Below are 14,079 nucleotides of genomic sequence, written 5' to 3'. Positions count from 1 at the left end.
CTTCTTCAGGAGATCTTCCTGTCCCAGGGTTGAACCCAGGTCTCCGGCATTACAGGCAGACACTTTACTGTCTGAGCCACCAAGGAAGCCCAATGAAAACAGCACAGCCAAAAAACAGGTACATAATAATAATAATAATAAAAAAAAATTTTTAAAGAGGGGCCGAAGACACAGCGAAGGGCTTCTACATTCCTAGAATTCAGACTGATGCTCTAATAATGTAACTCAGAAATAAATATAAGTTTACCAGCCATGAAATTTTAAGCAGAGAAATAATTGCTTCAACTGAACTTGACCTGATGATCCTTACACTAAACTAACAATTAGAAGTCCAATTACAATCCACTTCCTGGAGTACACTTTTTTTTTTTTTTACTGCTCCCACTAACTATAACTCTGAGAGGTCATATGAAAGGCAGTAATCCAAAGATTCTTTGGTGCTTGTTGAAAGATATGCAGGAGCCTATTTGAGGGGTTAAATACCTAAGCATTTTTCCCTGAGATAGTTGTCTTCATTGAAAAAAAAAGTTTTAAAATGAGGCTTCATGGGTGCCCAGATTTTGCGAATCTGCTACTAATAATGTAGCCAAGACCTACATACATGAAATAAAGAACAATTCCAGAATTATACACGGCATAAGCTAGTGAGAAAGAATGTAAGCAGTATGGGGGTGGGGCGGTGGACATAACTCAAAACAAAGACCACTGTTCACTGGAAATGGGGTAACCAGGTTTCAATTTGAGCTTTAGAGGAACTAAGGTAATAATTAATGAATTTTAAAAACAAGAAGAGATATTTTGCTAGTTCAGAGGAAAGATGGTATCCTGAATGAAAGTAAGAAAAGTTCCTGATATGAGGGAAGATATTACAGAGTCCTGTCTATGTAGAGTTTGCTGATATGACTGGTAAAGAATAAACTACAAAATTAAAAAGAAAGTCCACAGTAGCTGAGTAATATCCTTGACTGTGAGAATGCTAATGTCAATTTTGCAGGATTCTATAAATATTAGAGTACCTGTATTATATAAAAACACTATCAGCATGCATGAATTTTTGCAGAACATTATTCTCCCAAACTCTTGTTGAGTATTACTATAGCTAGGTACAATACTTAGCATAGCAACAGAAACAATAACTGTTTGTGCACAGGATTTATTCTCCAGTGGGGGGCAACACCATTAATTTTGATTGTGGTAATGAGAACAGGAAAATATCTTTGTTTTTTAATTACAATACTTACATTAAAAATATTAAAGTTTTAGAGTATATCATATCCTATTCATTCATTCACTCAATCATGCAACATTTGTTAAATGCTTACAATCAGGGTCATTACAGTTATGAAAGATGTTGACTCAATTCAAATTACTATAATTCATTTCAAATAAAGACATAAGTAGATACCATACCAAATCCTTACCAATATTCCCCAAAGGAGTTCCTTTCTCTAAAATGTCTATGGTGTATTTTTGCAGAAGTTGTTGCCTCTGCTGGAATGTTCTCTCCAATTCCCCTATTTCTCAAGACTCAGTTCAAGTGTCACTTCCATGAATTCTCTCCTGACTTAAGAGAAGTGTGTCTTGTACATACCTCCATTTTAACAAAAGTATGTTAGATTATCATCATTTATCTGTCTCCCTCTCTCCACTCCAGGGCTTCCCAGGTGGCGCTAGTGGTAAAGAACCTGCCTGCCAATGTAGATAGATGTAGGAGACACAGGTTTGATCCCTGAGTTGGGAAGATCCCCTGGAGGAGGGCATGGCAATCTGCTCCAGTATTCTTGCCTGCAGAATCCCATGGATAGAAGAGCTTGGCAGTCTGCAATTCATAGGGTCACACAGAGTCGGAGATAACTGAAGCAACTTAGCTCTCCCCGCTCCAACACACACTTAACTGTGAGCTTTTTAATGGCAACTTTATTCATGTTCTACCTGAGCAACTAAAATGATGCCTGATATAGGAGATGTTCAGTAGGAGGGAAAAAGCAAGGCCAAGGGATGCCCATGGTGGTCCAGGAGTTAAGAATCTGCCTGCCAATGCAGGGGACACAGGTTTGATCTCTGGTCCATGAAGATCCCACATGCCGCAGGGCAACCAAGCCCACGTGCCACAACTCCTGCAGCCTGTGCAACCGAGAGCCTGTGCTCTGCAACGAGAGAAGCCACCACAATGAGAAGTCCATGCACCACAACCAGGAGTAGCCCCTGCTCACTGCCACTAAAGAAAAGTCCACACAGCAATGAAGATCCAGCAAAGCCAAAAAAAAAAAAGAGGTGCTTAATTAATAAATGTTCCTGAATGATAATCTTATAATAAATGAGCCTCAGGTGCAGTGTTTGTAATCAGTATAGTGTTTAAATGCTGGGAGCTGGGTGAGGGTCCAGCTACATAGGTCTTCTACTCCTGGAAACATGCCAAGCTTATTGCCACTTTCCAGACATCTCTGGGATGCGCCCCACACTGCCCCACTACATACTGCTGACTTCTGCTTTTTTCACCTAGATCTAGCTTCAATTTCACCTCCCTAGAGAAAACTCTCCTGATTAGTCATTCTGCAATAGACCTTCTGAGTGTCTTTCATCCCACTCTCTTCTCATTCACTGCATAGCTTGTAGGACTATCTGCTCTCTCTGGTTTGTCTACTCATCACTGCTACCAGTCAGAATCTAAGTCCCTTGAGAGTTGATTTCTTGCTGCTTTCCCTCACTGCTGTATTCCTAGTATCCAGTACAGTGCCTGACATCTGGTAAAGCATTCAAAAAGACCATATAATTGAATTAAAAACTGCATGAGAAATTCAGATCCCTTAGTCCACAAGTGGGCTTCCTTGGTGGCTCAGTGGTAAAGAATCCACCTACTAATGTAGGAGATGGGGGTTTGATCCTTGGGCCAGGAAGATCCCCTGGAGAAGGAAGTGGTAACCCATTCCGGTATTCTCACATGGAAAATCCCATGGACAGAGGAGCCTTGCAGGCTGCAGTCCATGGGGTTGAAGAGTTGGACACGACTTAGTGACTAAACAAACCCACAAGTGGCAAACTATGGTTCGTCAGTTGCATTCTGTCTGCTGGTAAATTCTGGTTGGCATGCTTGATATTTTTAAAATTTTTGAATGAGTTGTCAATTTTTTAAAATTAGATTTCACAATGTTTTAAATTCAAAAATTCAGACATTTTGAAGTAGTGGAGGAATAGGAAATTTAGTGCCTGCAATCCCAACTGGAAAGTCAACAGAGGTAAGTAATAGCTTACCAGATAATCAGATAGTCCCAGCCTCACCTGCCCCGACATCACCCATTTTTCTTGGCCCTAAAGGTGGTTTGGGTTTTGGCCCTGGTCTCTAATGTCCTACATACATCACGGTCACGTAATTACTAGAAGCCCTGCCCTCCCAGACTGCTGTTATTACTAAATCTTGGACTATGTCTTTACAGATAAATTAGCACAAGAACGTAGCTTTATATTATTCTTGCATTATGACATGGAAAAATTAAACAATTAAGAGCAAAAACTGAATTTCCTAGATACCAGAAGAAAATCTAGGTGAGTGTTTAAAGATATCAAGGTAGTGGAAAAAATTATCATTAAAACATTAGAAAGCAAATGAATTAGGATGGAGTAGATGTAACTACTATGAGTAAGATTTGTTGATCCTTAATTAAAATTCACAAAGAAAAAAATGAAACTCAACTGAAGAATGGACAGACACATTTTCAAGCAATTCAGAGAATAAATAGAAATGAGCAAGTAACATATTAAAAGATAATTCATTTTATTAGGAATCCAAAAGATGTGGATTAAAGTGAAATTCCTTTTCATCTACCTCATTAATTTATTCAACAAATGTGTTGAGTGGTCACTGGGTTCCTGACACTATTCAACTTGGTGAATCTTTATTTAAATGGTAATAATTTTAGGATTCAGTAAGTTGATTACCATCACATGGTGAAAAACAATTTTATAATGTGCACCAAGAATCGTAAAATAGTTACTACCATGAAACCTAGTAATTAAACTTCTTGGAATTTATCCTAGGGAAATAGTGCAGCAGACAAACATTAATGTATGAGGATGTTAATCATAGCATAATTTATAATATCAAAAACATTAGAAGCCTAAATGTCTAACAATAAAAAGTGATTAAATAAATTATGGTGCAATAAAATGGTGAACAATTATGCAGACATTAAAACTGTGTTTTCAAAGACTATTTAATGACATGGGGAAATGATGATGAAAAAATTTAAAGCCTATATTTAAAAATAATTTCATATATCCAATTAAAGTGATCCATTCTTTCTTGCCTTAAGAGCCAGGAGTTATTTTTGCTTTCTACAGGCAAGCTATCTAATACTTCTCCGCATCCTGCAAGGCACATAACATTTCACATTTCTCCATGTGCTTCTCAATTCTAGTAGGTACAGAAAGAAACTGTCTCACGTGTTCACTGCAGCATTATTCACAATAGCCAAGACATGGAAGCAATGTAGTTGTCTTTCAATCAATGAATGGATAAAGAAGATCCAATATAGATATACAATGGAATCTTATTCAACCACGAGCAAGAAGGAGATCTTTCTCTTTGCAACAACCCGGATGAACTCTGAGAGCACTATGTTTAATGAAATAAGTAAGACAGAAAAGGACAAAAGCTGCAAGAGATCACTTAGATGTGGAATCTCACATGACAAACTCAGAGAAGCAGAGACAAAGTTGTGTTTACCAGGGTTTGGGAGGTGAGGGAAAAGGGAAGTATGGGAGTCAAACTCCCAGGTGAAAGATTAACAAATTCTGAGGATCTAATGTATAGCCCAGTCATTAGAGTTAGTGATACTGTATCATAAACCTGAAAGTTGCAAAAAGAGTTGATCTTAAATGTTCTCAACACAAAAGAAAAATCACAATCATGTGACTAAACTGGGTATTAACTAATGTATCAAATCAACATACTTCACACCTTGCTGCTAAGCTGCTAAGTCACTTCAGTCGTGTCCGACTCTGTGTGACCCCATAGACGGCAGCCCACCAGGCTCCCCGGTCCCTGGGATTCTCCAGGCAAGAACACTGGAGTAGGTTGCCATTTCCTTCTCCAGTGCAGGAAAGTGAAAAGTGAAAGTGAAGTCGCTCAGTCGTGTCCGACTCTTCACGACCCCATGGACTACAGCCCACCAGGCTCCTCCGTCCATGGGATTTTCCAGGCAAGAGTACTGGAGTGGGGTGCCACTGCCTTCTCCGTCTTCACACCTTAAACTTACACAATATGTGTCAATTATATCTTAATAAAACTGGGTAAGAAAATAAAATTAATGTAAAATAAAGTCTCATAAAAACAGAACTGCCACATGGAATCAAAGAAACAATGTGTGTGTGTTAGTCGCTCAGTCATGTCTGACTCTGTGCTACCCCATGGACTGCAGGCCTCCAGGCTCCTCTGTCCATGGGATTTTTTTTTAGGCAAGAATACTGGAGTGGGTAGCCATTCCCTTCTCTAGGGGATCTTCCCAACCCAGGATTTGAACCCAGATCTCCTGCATTGCAGGCAGACTCTTTACCATCTGAGCCACCAGGGAAGCCCTAAAGAAACAATAGGACTTCATATATGTTAAACTTATCTAAAATACTGAACATTGTTCTAGATTTCATGCAATGCCTGTTTTATAGAAAGACAGGAATAAAGAGAAGGAATATGAAGAAAGTAGAATATAAAAGACCAAAGCTAGAGCAGAGAGAGGAGGCAGAGATGCACGAGAAGAGCATGTGAAGGACAGAAAATGTAAAAGGACACAGAGCTGAATTTTAAGGAAATTACTCTGCATGACACTATGGTATTAGAACTTAAGAAATTCCCTTTTTCAGGTATTGATAGTTCTATGTAGATCAGACAAGACACTTACAAGAAGCATTATTTGTTTCTGGTAACACCAACCACAGGAAGGGCCAAAAAGGATGTCATGGTAGAAAAAGCAGAACTACCCAACTACCATGAAAAGAATAACAACAAAAATTGAAAGTCTGAGGGCACCAAAATAGACTGTCTGTGCAAAAGATGATTATAGTAAAACAAGGAGGAAGCTGAACCTCAGTTTTGGAATCACTGAACTGTGCAAAGGCAGAAACCAATCTGCACGGTCATCAGCAAGACAGACCCAAACAACTCCACATTCACAATGGATACAGCTGAACCTGGACCCCAGAAGACTCCTGGAGCTCAGCTACATGGCTACTTCTGAAGCAAGGCTTACAACCACTGTCTGTGGCATTTGTGCCTCAGTGTGGAGGCTATTTGGACAACAGATTCATAAGGAAGGAATTCAGCAACCATCTCTGCCTCCTAAGAAACCAGTACAATATCCTGGCCTAGAGAAAGACAAGGAAGTCACTTGAGGAAAGATCAAAAGAGCACGGGTTGGCTCTCTTCTGAGTGAAAACTGAATTTTTCATTAAATCTAGTGGGAGGAGCCACCCCATAGAGCACACATGGATAAAGGGGCAAGGGAGCAACTTCCGGTGTCACTGTAAGAAAGTGAGCAGGCTGTTGCTTAACTACCCTGTTGGTTACATACACTGTTCCATACAGCTTGCATTCCTGTCCTAGACTCCTGTGGACTCCCGTTTCATGTTTACACTCTTAATTTAATCACAAGGCCTTAAGGATTCCAGATCTCCTTCCCTCACTCAGTCTGACAGTCTCCCTCTTCCTGAAGTCTGGCTTTATCTATGTGCCTAGATATTGTACCATCGCACTCTGCATACTACTGCTTCTCTAACATGTTGGTTTGGGGGAGATTCAGAAACCTCTAGATATCCATTCAGGCCATTTTCATATCCATTATCTCTTCGTTTCAGTAAGTAGTTTTTAGCTCTTTGTTATTTTTTTTTAACAGGTAGTTCTGAATTCCCACTGGTTGGACAAGTCCACCATCATCGTTGAACCTGTTTCTCTCTGAGCACTTTCATAAACTCAAATCCATCAAAACCACTGATATTATGCTGTCTTCTTTTTTAACCTCTTTCATAATTTAAATCATTATCTTTCAACCTAAGAGTAGCTTTTGTATTCTTTATTCTTATTTTCCACTCTTTTCAACATTTACCTTAACTTGTCTAAAAAATCTGCATTCTTCAGACTTCCCTGAAAGTCCAGTGGTTAGAACTCTGAGCTCCAATGCAGGGGTCACAGGTTTGATTCCTGGGTTAGGGAACTGAGATCCCACATCCCACGTCATGTGGTATGGCCGGAAAAAAAAAAAAAACAAAACACACCTAATCTCTACTCTTGTATTTAATCTGCTTAAAAGTGAACTGACCCTGACCTAACATGGGTCTTTCCTGACAATATTTTTATTGTTACTCAAAACTGGTAACATGAGATTACATTTTTAAGTGTCTTCTCAATGGGTTCGAGGTAATCTGGCTCAAACATCTACTCTTCTGTTTTTCTCAGGGCTGAGTTGGCTGGTCGGGTTGTTCACTTCCAACTTGAAAGACACATGGTTAGATCTTGCTCGTGTAGCTGCTTGCTCAGGCAGCGGAATAACCTTTAAAGGCAGAGCGAGGCTAGCTTTCAGTCAAAAGAACACAATGGGTGGCTGTACTCCCTGACTTCCTTCTAAAACTTATTACTGCTCACTCTGCTCTTCTCTTTTTTAGTTGTTTTCCTTCCACAATGCTGCAGCTTCTGAAATAACTTCTTGCTCATGTACACGTGCTGTGTCACTCTATTTCCATCTTTGTTGTAGAAGCCAATATGACTTTAATTCTCAGTTTGTGACTTTTTTCCCTCTCTACTCTCATTCAATCTCTGGACAGTCCTTCTCTGGCTTGACTCAATTGCTGTCACCCAATTTCTTTCTCTCTAAAACTATACCTCTTCCGCATCTTAAATCTCTGTGTTCTACTTTCTTCAGTGTATCTCTTCATCTTGGCTTTCAGTTCCTCAATACTTAAAATTCTCTCGTCTTCCTAGCTATAACCCATTTGCCCTGACCTTTTCTGTTCTATATATGAATTTTGCTATACTGTGAGAAGGTTCCCTGATGGCTCAGCAGGTAAAGAATCCACAAACAGTGCAGGAGATGTGTGCAGGAGATGTGATGCTGGTTTGATCCCTGGGTTGGAAAGATCCCCTGGAGAAGGGAACAACAACCCACTACAGTATTCTTGCCTGAAAAATCCCACCGACAGAGAAGCCTGATGGACTACAGTCCATAGAGTTCCAAGAGTTGGATGTGGCTGAGAACATACTGTGAGAGACCTAAAAATCTTCTCAATGGTGCACCTATACTATAAAATTATTGCAGCTTCTTGTATTAATATCTTTTAGAATTTGACTCCTTTCTGAATTTTTTATAAAAATTATACTCAAGGTTACATACATTAGGCAGTTATGTATGAGGACAGAGATGGGTAAGAATCGTCTAAAGAGGAAATTTTTAATACCTTAAACTTACACAGTGCTGTATGTCTATTACATCTCAATAAAACTGGAAAAAAATTTTTAAATAGAAAGTTAATCTATTCAGAGTCTTATTTATATCTACCAATGTTTGTTCAATTACGTGATAAGATATACAGGGAAGCAAGAAAAGGTAGAGATTGTCAATGGGGGAAAATGACTAGCAAGACAGTCTAGAAGTTTAGACTTTGTTCTGTAAAAAAGTGAGAGCTATATAGATAATCACTATATGACGTGAAGAACTGACTCCTTGGAAAAGACCCTGATGCTGGGAAAGATTGAAGGCAGGAGGAGAACGGGACAACAGAGGATGAGATGGTTGGATGGCATCACCAACTCAATGGACATGAGTTTGAGCATGCTCTGGGAGTTGGTGATGGACAGGGAAGCCTGGCATGCTGCATCCCATGGAGTTGCAAACAGCTGAACATGACTGAACAACTGAACCGAATTGATATAGATAGAATCAAATGGACATACATACATCTCAATTTTTTAATTTCTAAAACAACTCTGCATTAGAAGATGCAAGTTTAAAATAGATCGTCAGGTTAAAAGAACTAAATGTGTCAAATAACACTAACCAAGCACCTGTTTTCATACTAACACAAAATAGAAATGGTTTTCCTTTGAAAGAATGTGAATTTAGCTTCATATTTTTTAGAAGTCCAGTAAAAAACAGTTAGAGGCTGTCACTTTACAGGTTCTGCAGGAAATACGCTAGCCTATAATTTAAAGAGGCCAGAAGTCTGTTTCGACCTGAATGCATCCCTTCCTTTACACTCTCTGTCTTCTCAGGGGCCTCTGTCCTCTCTGCTTCCAGACTTCCATCTGTTGCCATGGATACCTATTCCTCAGGCTCTGACATGGGATTCTCTCCTCCTTGCTGACCCAGTTTTTGGTACCAAGTACTGTTTTCTTGCGGACTAGCTCTGACCAGAGCCCTAGGGGCATTCTGGGAGCTTTTCCTTCTCTTGATTCAGCAAGGGACACAAGCGCTGAATAAATGGAAGGACCAGATCTTGAAAGTATTGACAGCAAGCCATGACATAAGACGAGATTGATAAGATTAGCAAAACAATACAAAGATTAAAAAATGTGATACCTGATGGGCCAGGATATAGATATTGTGTCCAACATCCTTTGGGGAAACATCATCATCTCCGCCCTCATCATCCCCATGATCGCATTCCAATCCTTGATTATAGGCATTCTTCATCACATCCACCTATCAAAAAACCAAAAGGAACATCAAGATTTGAAATGCCACAAACAACGTGCATTTGCCTCGTTTATGGGGTATAATTAAAAACTGGAACGCCCCCTAAGACTTGAAAAATATATAAGAATTCTAAATGAAAATGGCATTGGAAACCTTTATTTAAATGATTATGGAATTATTTTCCTACAAAATTCTCTGTTTTCCTTGGAAATTTTGGCTTGATTTTTGAACGCTGACAGTGCTAAAGTTCCCATGAATTAGACTTTGGAACCCTGATAAGCATCCATTATTTATCAAGGGTCCACTAATAACAAGAATACATGGTGCTGGACAGACACCATCCTCTGCCTGAGGACCCAGTGGTGGATATGACAGAGTTCCTGCCCACAGGGAGCTTACCATCCAGTGGAAGAGTCAACAAGAGGCCAGCATAACAGTCCTGCCTGCAGCAGGAATAAGTGTGAAGCGCTCAGTGAGCACAGGGCAGGGGCATTAATTCAGGCAGGAGGTTGAGGATGGGCCACAGGGAGGAAGTGGATGATGGGACAATAGTGTTGTAGATAAAGGAAATGGTATTTTCAAAGGACCATTGTGCAGAGTTGCTGTTGAATGAAAACATAACTCACCACCCGCATTTAACTATGAGGATGAGGGAGTGTCTTGCTCTTCCCAGCCCACTGCCTTGCAGATACTATGCTGTCATTAAATATATGTTAAATCAAATTGCATTATCTTTCTCTTTATCTGCATTCTTCCACTCTGTTCCTTACTATTAAAAAGAGCAAAAGAGGTCCTTCATACGTCATATTTCCCTACCCTCCCTACCTCTCTGCTCTTCTCCCAACCTTCCATGTTTCCTGTTAACATTACACATTGCTTCCCTATCCCTTCCTTGTACCTCCTGGGCCCACAGTTTGTTCTAACGTGTAGCAAATGCTCTTTCACATCAATGAACTTATCCTGCTTGCACATTAAAAGTGTCTTCATAGAGTTGCCCGTAGCACCAACAGGGGTACTCAAACAACTAGGACTTAGTTATTAGGGGACTGGCTATACAGTTTGAGAATGTTCTCAATGCTTTTGAAACGCGATGCTGTTTAAGCATGCTGATATTTCTTCATAATTCCCATGTCACAGTGAGGAGGAAAATATAACCTCTCCAATAGGAAGACAACACTAATGATCTCTGGGGATTTTCCATCAGGCCTCCATGCAATTTTCTCCAGGCTGAACACTGTGTCATGTTTCACTAACGACAACTGCAAAAGATATTTATTTTGCTTTTATTTTCAGAAAGAGGTGTGAATATAATTTTTGAGGGTTACAAACATTTTTATTTATCTTCCTCACATGTATCCTAATACACAAACTAAAGCAAACTTTTTTGGGGGGCAAAAATAATTTGCAGATAGTTCAGTCAAGTGTAACAAGCTGGTTAAGAAAAGTATTTAGAGTGGATAAACCAATGAAGTCATAAGGACCCAAATCACACAGGCCTTTGTGTCCATAAGCCCTCTGAGGTATCAGTAATGGCAGGTTGCGATGTGCCAGCATGTCTTGGTAGATCAGGGGAAGCCCCCTGACATGTATACTATCCACTGTCCCTTTTAGGTTACACATTACTGACATGACTTTGAAAAGTTTTCTTACCAGTTCTCTGGGTCTCATGTTGAAAAGAATCCTTTCTGCATTCTCGCTGTCATGTCTGCTTTCCATGATGGCCAGCAAAAGCTTGGAGGCATTGTTCTAAAGATACACATTGAGTTGATGCACATGAAAAGTCTATTTCATGGATTAAGGATCCCCTGCATGTGTTTTAATTGAGATTATCAGGACTATTTTTTAAATCAAGCACAATTGTAAACTCCTACTTTTCATCAGTTAGCTTATTAACATTTTAAAAGAGAATGTTTTATTTTATTGTCAACACAAAATAAAAGCAATGAATCATTTGAGATATGCTACAAAGGAAATTTTAAATATTGCTATAAAGGCATTTTAAACACAAAATTGACTTTATATATGATACATTAAAATATAATCATATCTTTCTTCACTATTTCCTAAGTAGGCCTTTCTATAAAGACAACCTAACAAGACAGTAAGGTGAACCAGTATCAATGACATATTTTACAAAAATGGCACATAGTTCATTAGAATTTAACACAATTGTTTTTAATATGAAAGATCAATTCATAGCAAATCAAAATCTTAAATAAATTTGATCAATAATTTTTAGTGAGAATTAATTTACAAAATTCTAAATTCATGAGTTAGAAACAAAATATAAATTTATTGATAACAGTTTAGACTCCCTACATGGTAATATAACATTTTAACAAGTAGGGTTGTAGAATATTTTCTATTTTTTGTTTAAAAGGAAATAAAAACAGTTCATGTTGTCTTTGGTGCTTCCTAATTTGGTTTTAAAAATATATTATCTCAAACATGTTTACCTATAGAAGAAATCTTAAATGTTTCTGATTCAGCCAATTTATTATCCAAAATGGATACCACACAGTTACAGAAAGTCTTATAGCATAAAATACAATATCCTCAACATTTGGAATGATGTTCCATTTTTAATTTCTACAGATTTGCACAAATCCTAAAATTCCCTTTTTATAATCCAGCATCCCACACAAACAACATGTCTTTTAAAAAGTAAGGTTCTAGAGTTAGTGAAGAGCTTACACCTTTAGAGCAATCTGAACTGACCCAATATAATCAAAAGCTAAAACCCTGGCAACACTAGCAGTATGCTCTAATGAATTTCACTCAGCAGGCCCAATACAAAGTAACTTAAAAATGCATCCAATTTCAGAATATTGGCAATATGGTGTTTTTCCTAACCAGTCTTTTTCGTACTATCTTGGGGGAACAGAAATCTTGTAAATGGCCTACTGAAAGCTGAAGCAATTTGGAAGTTCAAGAGATTATATATGCTAAGAAATCCAATTTTTATGTGTTAATAAAGGATTCTCTTCCAAAAGAAGCTAGAGTCCTTAGACAAAAAACAAAACAAAACAAAACCAACAACAACAGTAACAATAACAACAAAAAACCTACTTATTTTAAAAATTCAGCAATTTATAGTCCAGGTCAGTTATGAAACGTAAATTAAAAGGGACAAGATATATATATGAAAAAATTCATGAAATTATATAGTAAATGAGTATAGTTAAATACACTTAAAAATATACTTGTTTAAGTAATTAAAGAGTAAATGATATATAATAAAACCTTAACATTTTTTTCATATGGCATCTCTATAATGTTCCAGGGAATTTATAATTAAAAGCATCCTACCTACACCTTCTAAAATTTGCCAGTATACTATATCATTCTGTCTTACAAACGTTGTTCTCATATTGGCCATTATGTACAAAGCCTCATGGATTATTTAGAAACATACACTTGTCTCTCTTAGTAAAATATTATAAATATTTCAATTCAAATTCATTCATTTTCTATTTTACACATACCTTGACCTATCCAACTGTCATATTTTGAAAAGGTAACATAAATGAAATTTTAAATGACCCTTTTTTCAAAACAGATTTTCATTTGAATAGCTAAGAATATTTTCATACAAGTAAGTCATACCCTATCATTTAGAGTTCCCCCCCCATAGTTCTGAATTTGTAAATAATCTATATGTTTATACTTTTAGTTTATTTTTTAGATTTTTTGTTTTTTGATGTGGACTGTTTTTAAAGTCCTTACTGCACTTGTCACTACATGGCTTCTGTGTTATGTTTTTCTTTTTGGCCATGACATGTGCGATCTTAGCTCCCCAACTAGGGATTCGACCCACAACCCCTGCATTGGAAGGTGAAGTCTTAACCACTAGACTGCCAGGGAAGTCCCCTACACTTTGTTTAACTTGATGAATCCTTCAGTATTTCTCCCAGTAAAGTTAGATCTATTAAAAATGAGATTTAAAGGTGTAAGTCTTTCGATAAATGAAAGATTAAAAAAAAAATCTAAGGCTTCAAAATGTTGTTTCTTTATGAAATATGGTTAAAGATGAATTCAAGATAAAATCATTTTTTCTCTAGTAACTCAAATTAAGCTATAATATAGGCCAGGCTGACTTTGCTAACTGAAGAATGAAGTTAATGAGGAAAAGGACACAAGTGCAATCTACCTGAGAATCACCTTCTTTCTCATTTATGAAGAGAAAGATCCAAGATACCTATTGCAAATAAAAATAGTGAAAACACACAAACATAACTCTGTTTGCTTATTAAGAGCCATTAGTATAATCTCCACATAGGTAGGACACATATGCATTCCATTATGTAATCTAAATCTATATTTAGAAACAACTATAAAAATACCATTTCTATCTTTCTTGGCCATAAATTTACCTATAAAAGGTAAACTTTATCCTCTGTGA

The 14,079-nt window shown here is 37.7% G+C and overlaps 1 protein-coding gene across 2 annotated transcripts in view; it reads right to left on the bottom strand.

Moving 5' to 3' along the window:
• ITPR2 (inositol 1,4,5-trisphosphate receptor type 2) overlaps positions 1 to 14,079 on the bottom strand; it is a 593,100-nt gene that overhangs the window by 162,129 nt on the left and 416,892 nt on the right. For both annotated transcript variants that reach the window (XM_070788589.1, XM_070788588.1), the window contains exons 44-45: positions 11,328 to 11,423; positions 9,561 to 9,683 (exon numbers count right to left, since the gene is read on the bottom strand). In XM_070788589.1, the coding sequence (XP_070644690.1) occupies positions 9,561 to 9,683; positions 11,328 to 11,423 (219 nt within the window). The remainder of the gene's footprint in view (positions 1 to 9,560; positions 9,684 to 11,327; positions 11,424 to 14,079) is intronic.

This window comes from Bos indicus, chromosome 5 (genome assembly GCF_029378745.1).
Source record: "Bos indicus isolate NIAB-ARS_2022 breed Sahiwal x Tharparkar chromosome 5, NIAB-ARS_B.indTharparkar_mat_pri_1.0, whole genome shotgun sequence".
In the NCBI taxonomy this organism is placed as follows: domain Eukaryota; kingdom Metazoa; phylum Chordata; class Mammalia; order Artiodactyla; family Bovidae; genus Bos; species Bos indicus.
Note: the sequence above shows the minus strand (reverse complement) of the source record. Positions and strands in the feature narration are given on the sequence as shown.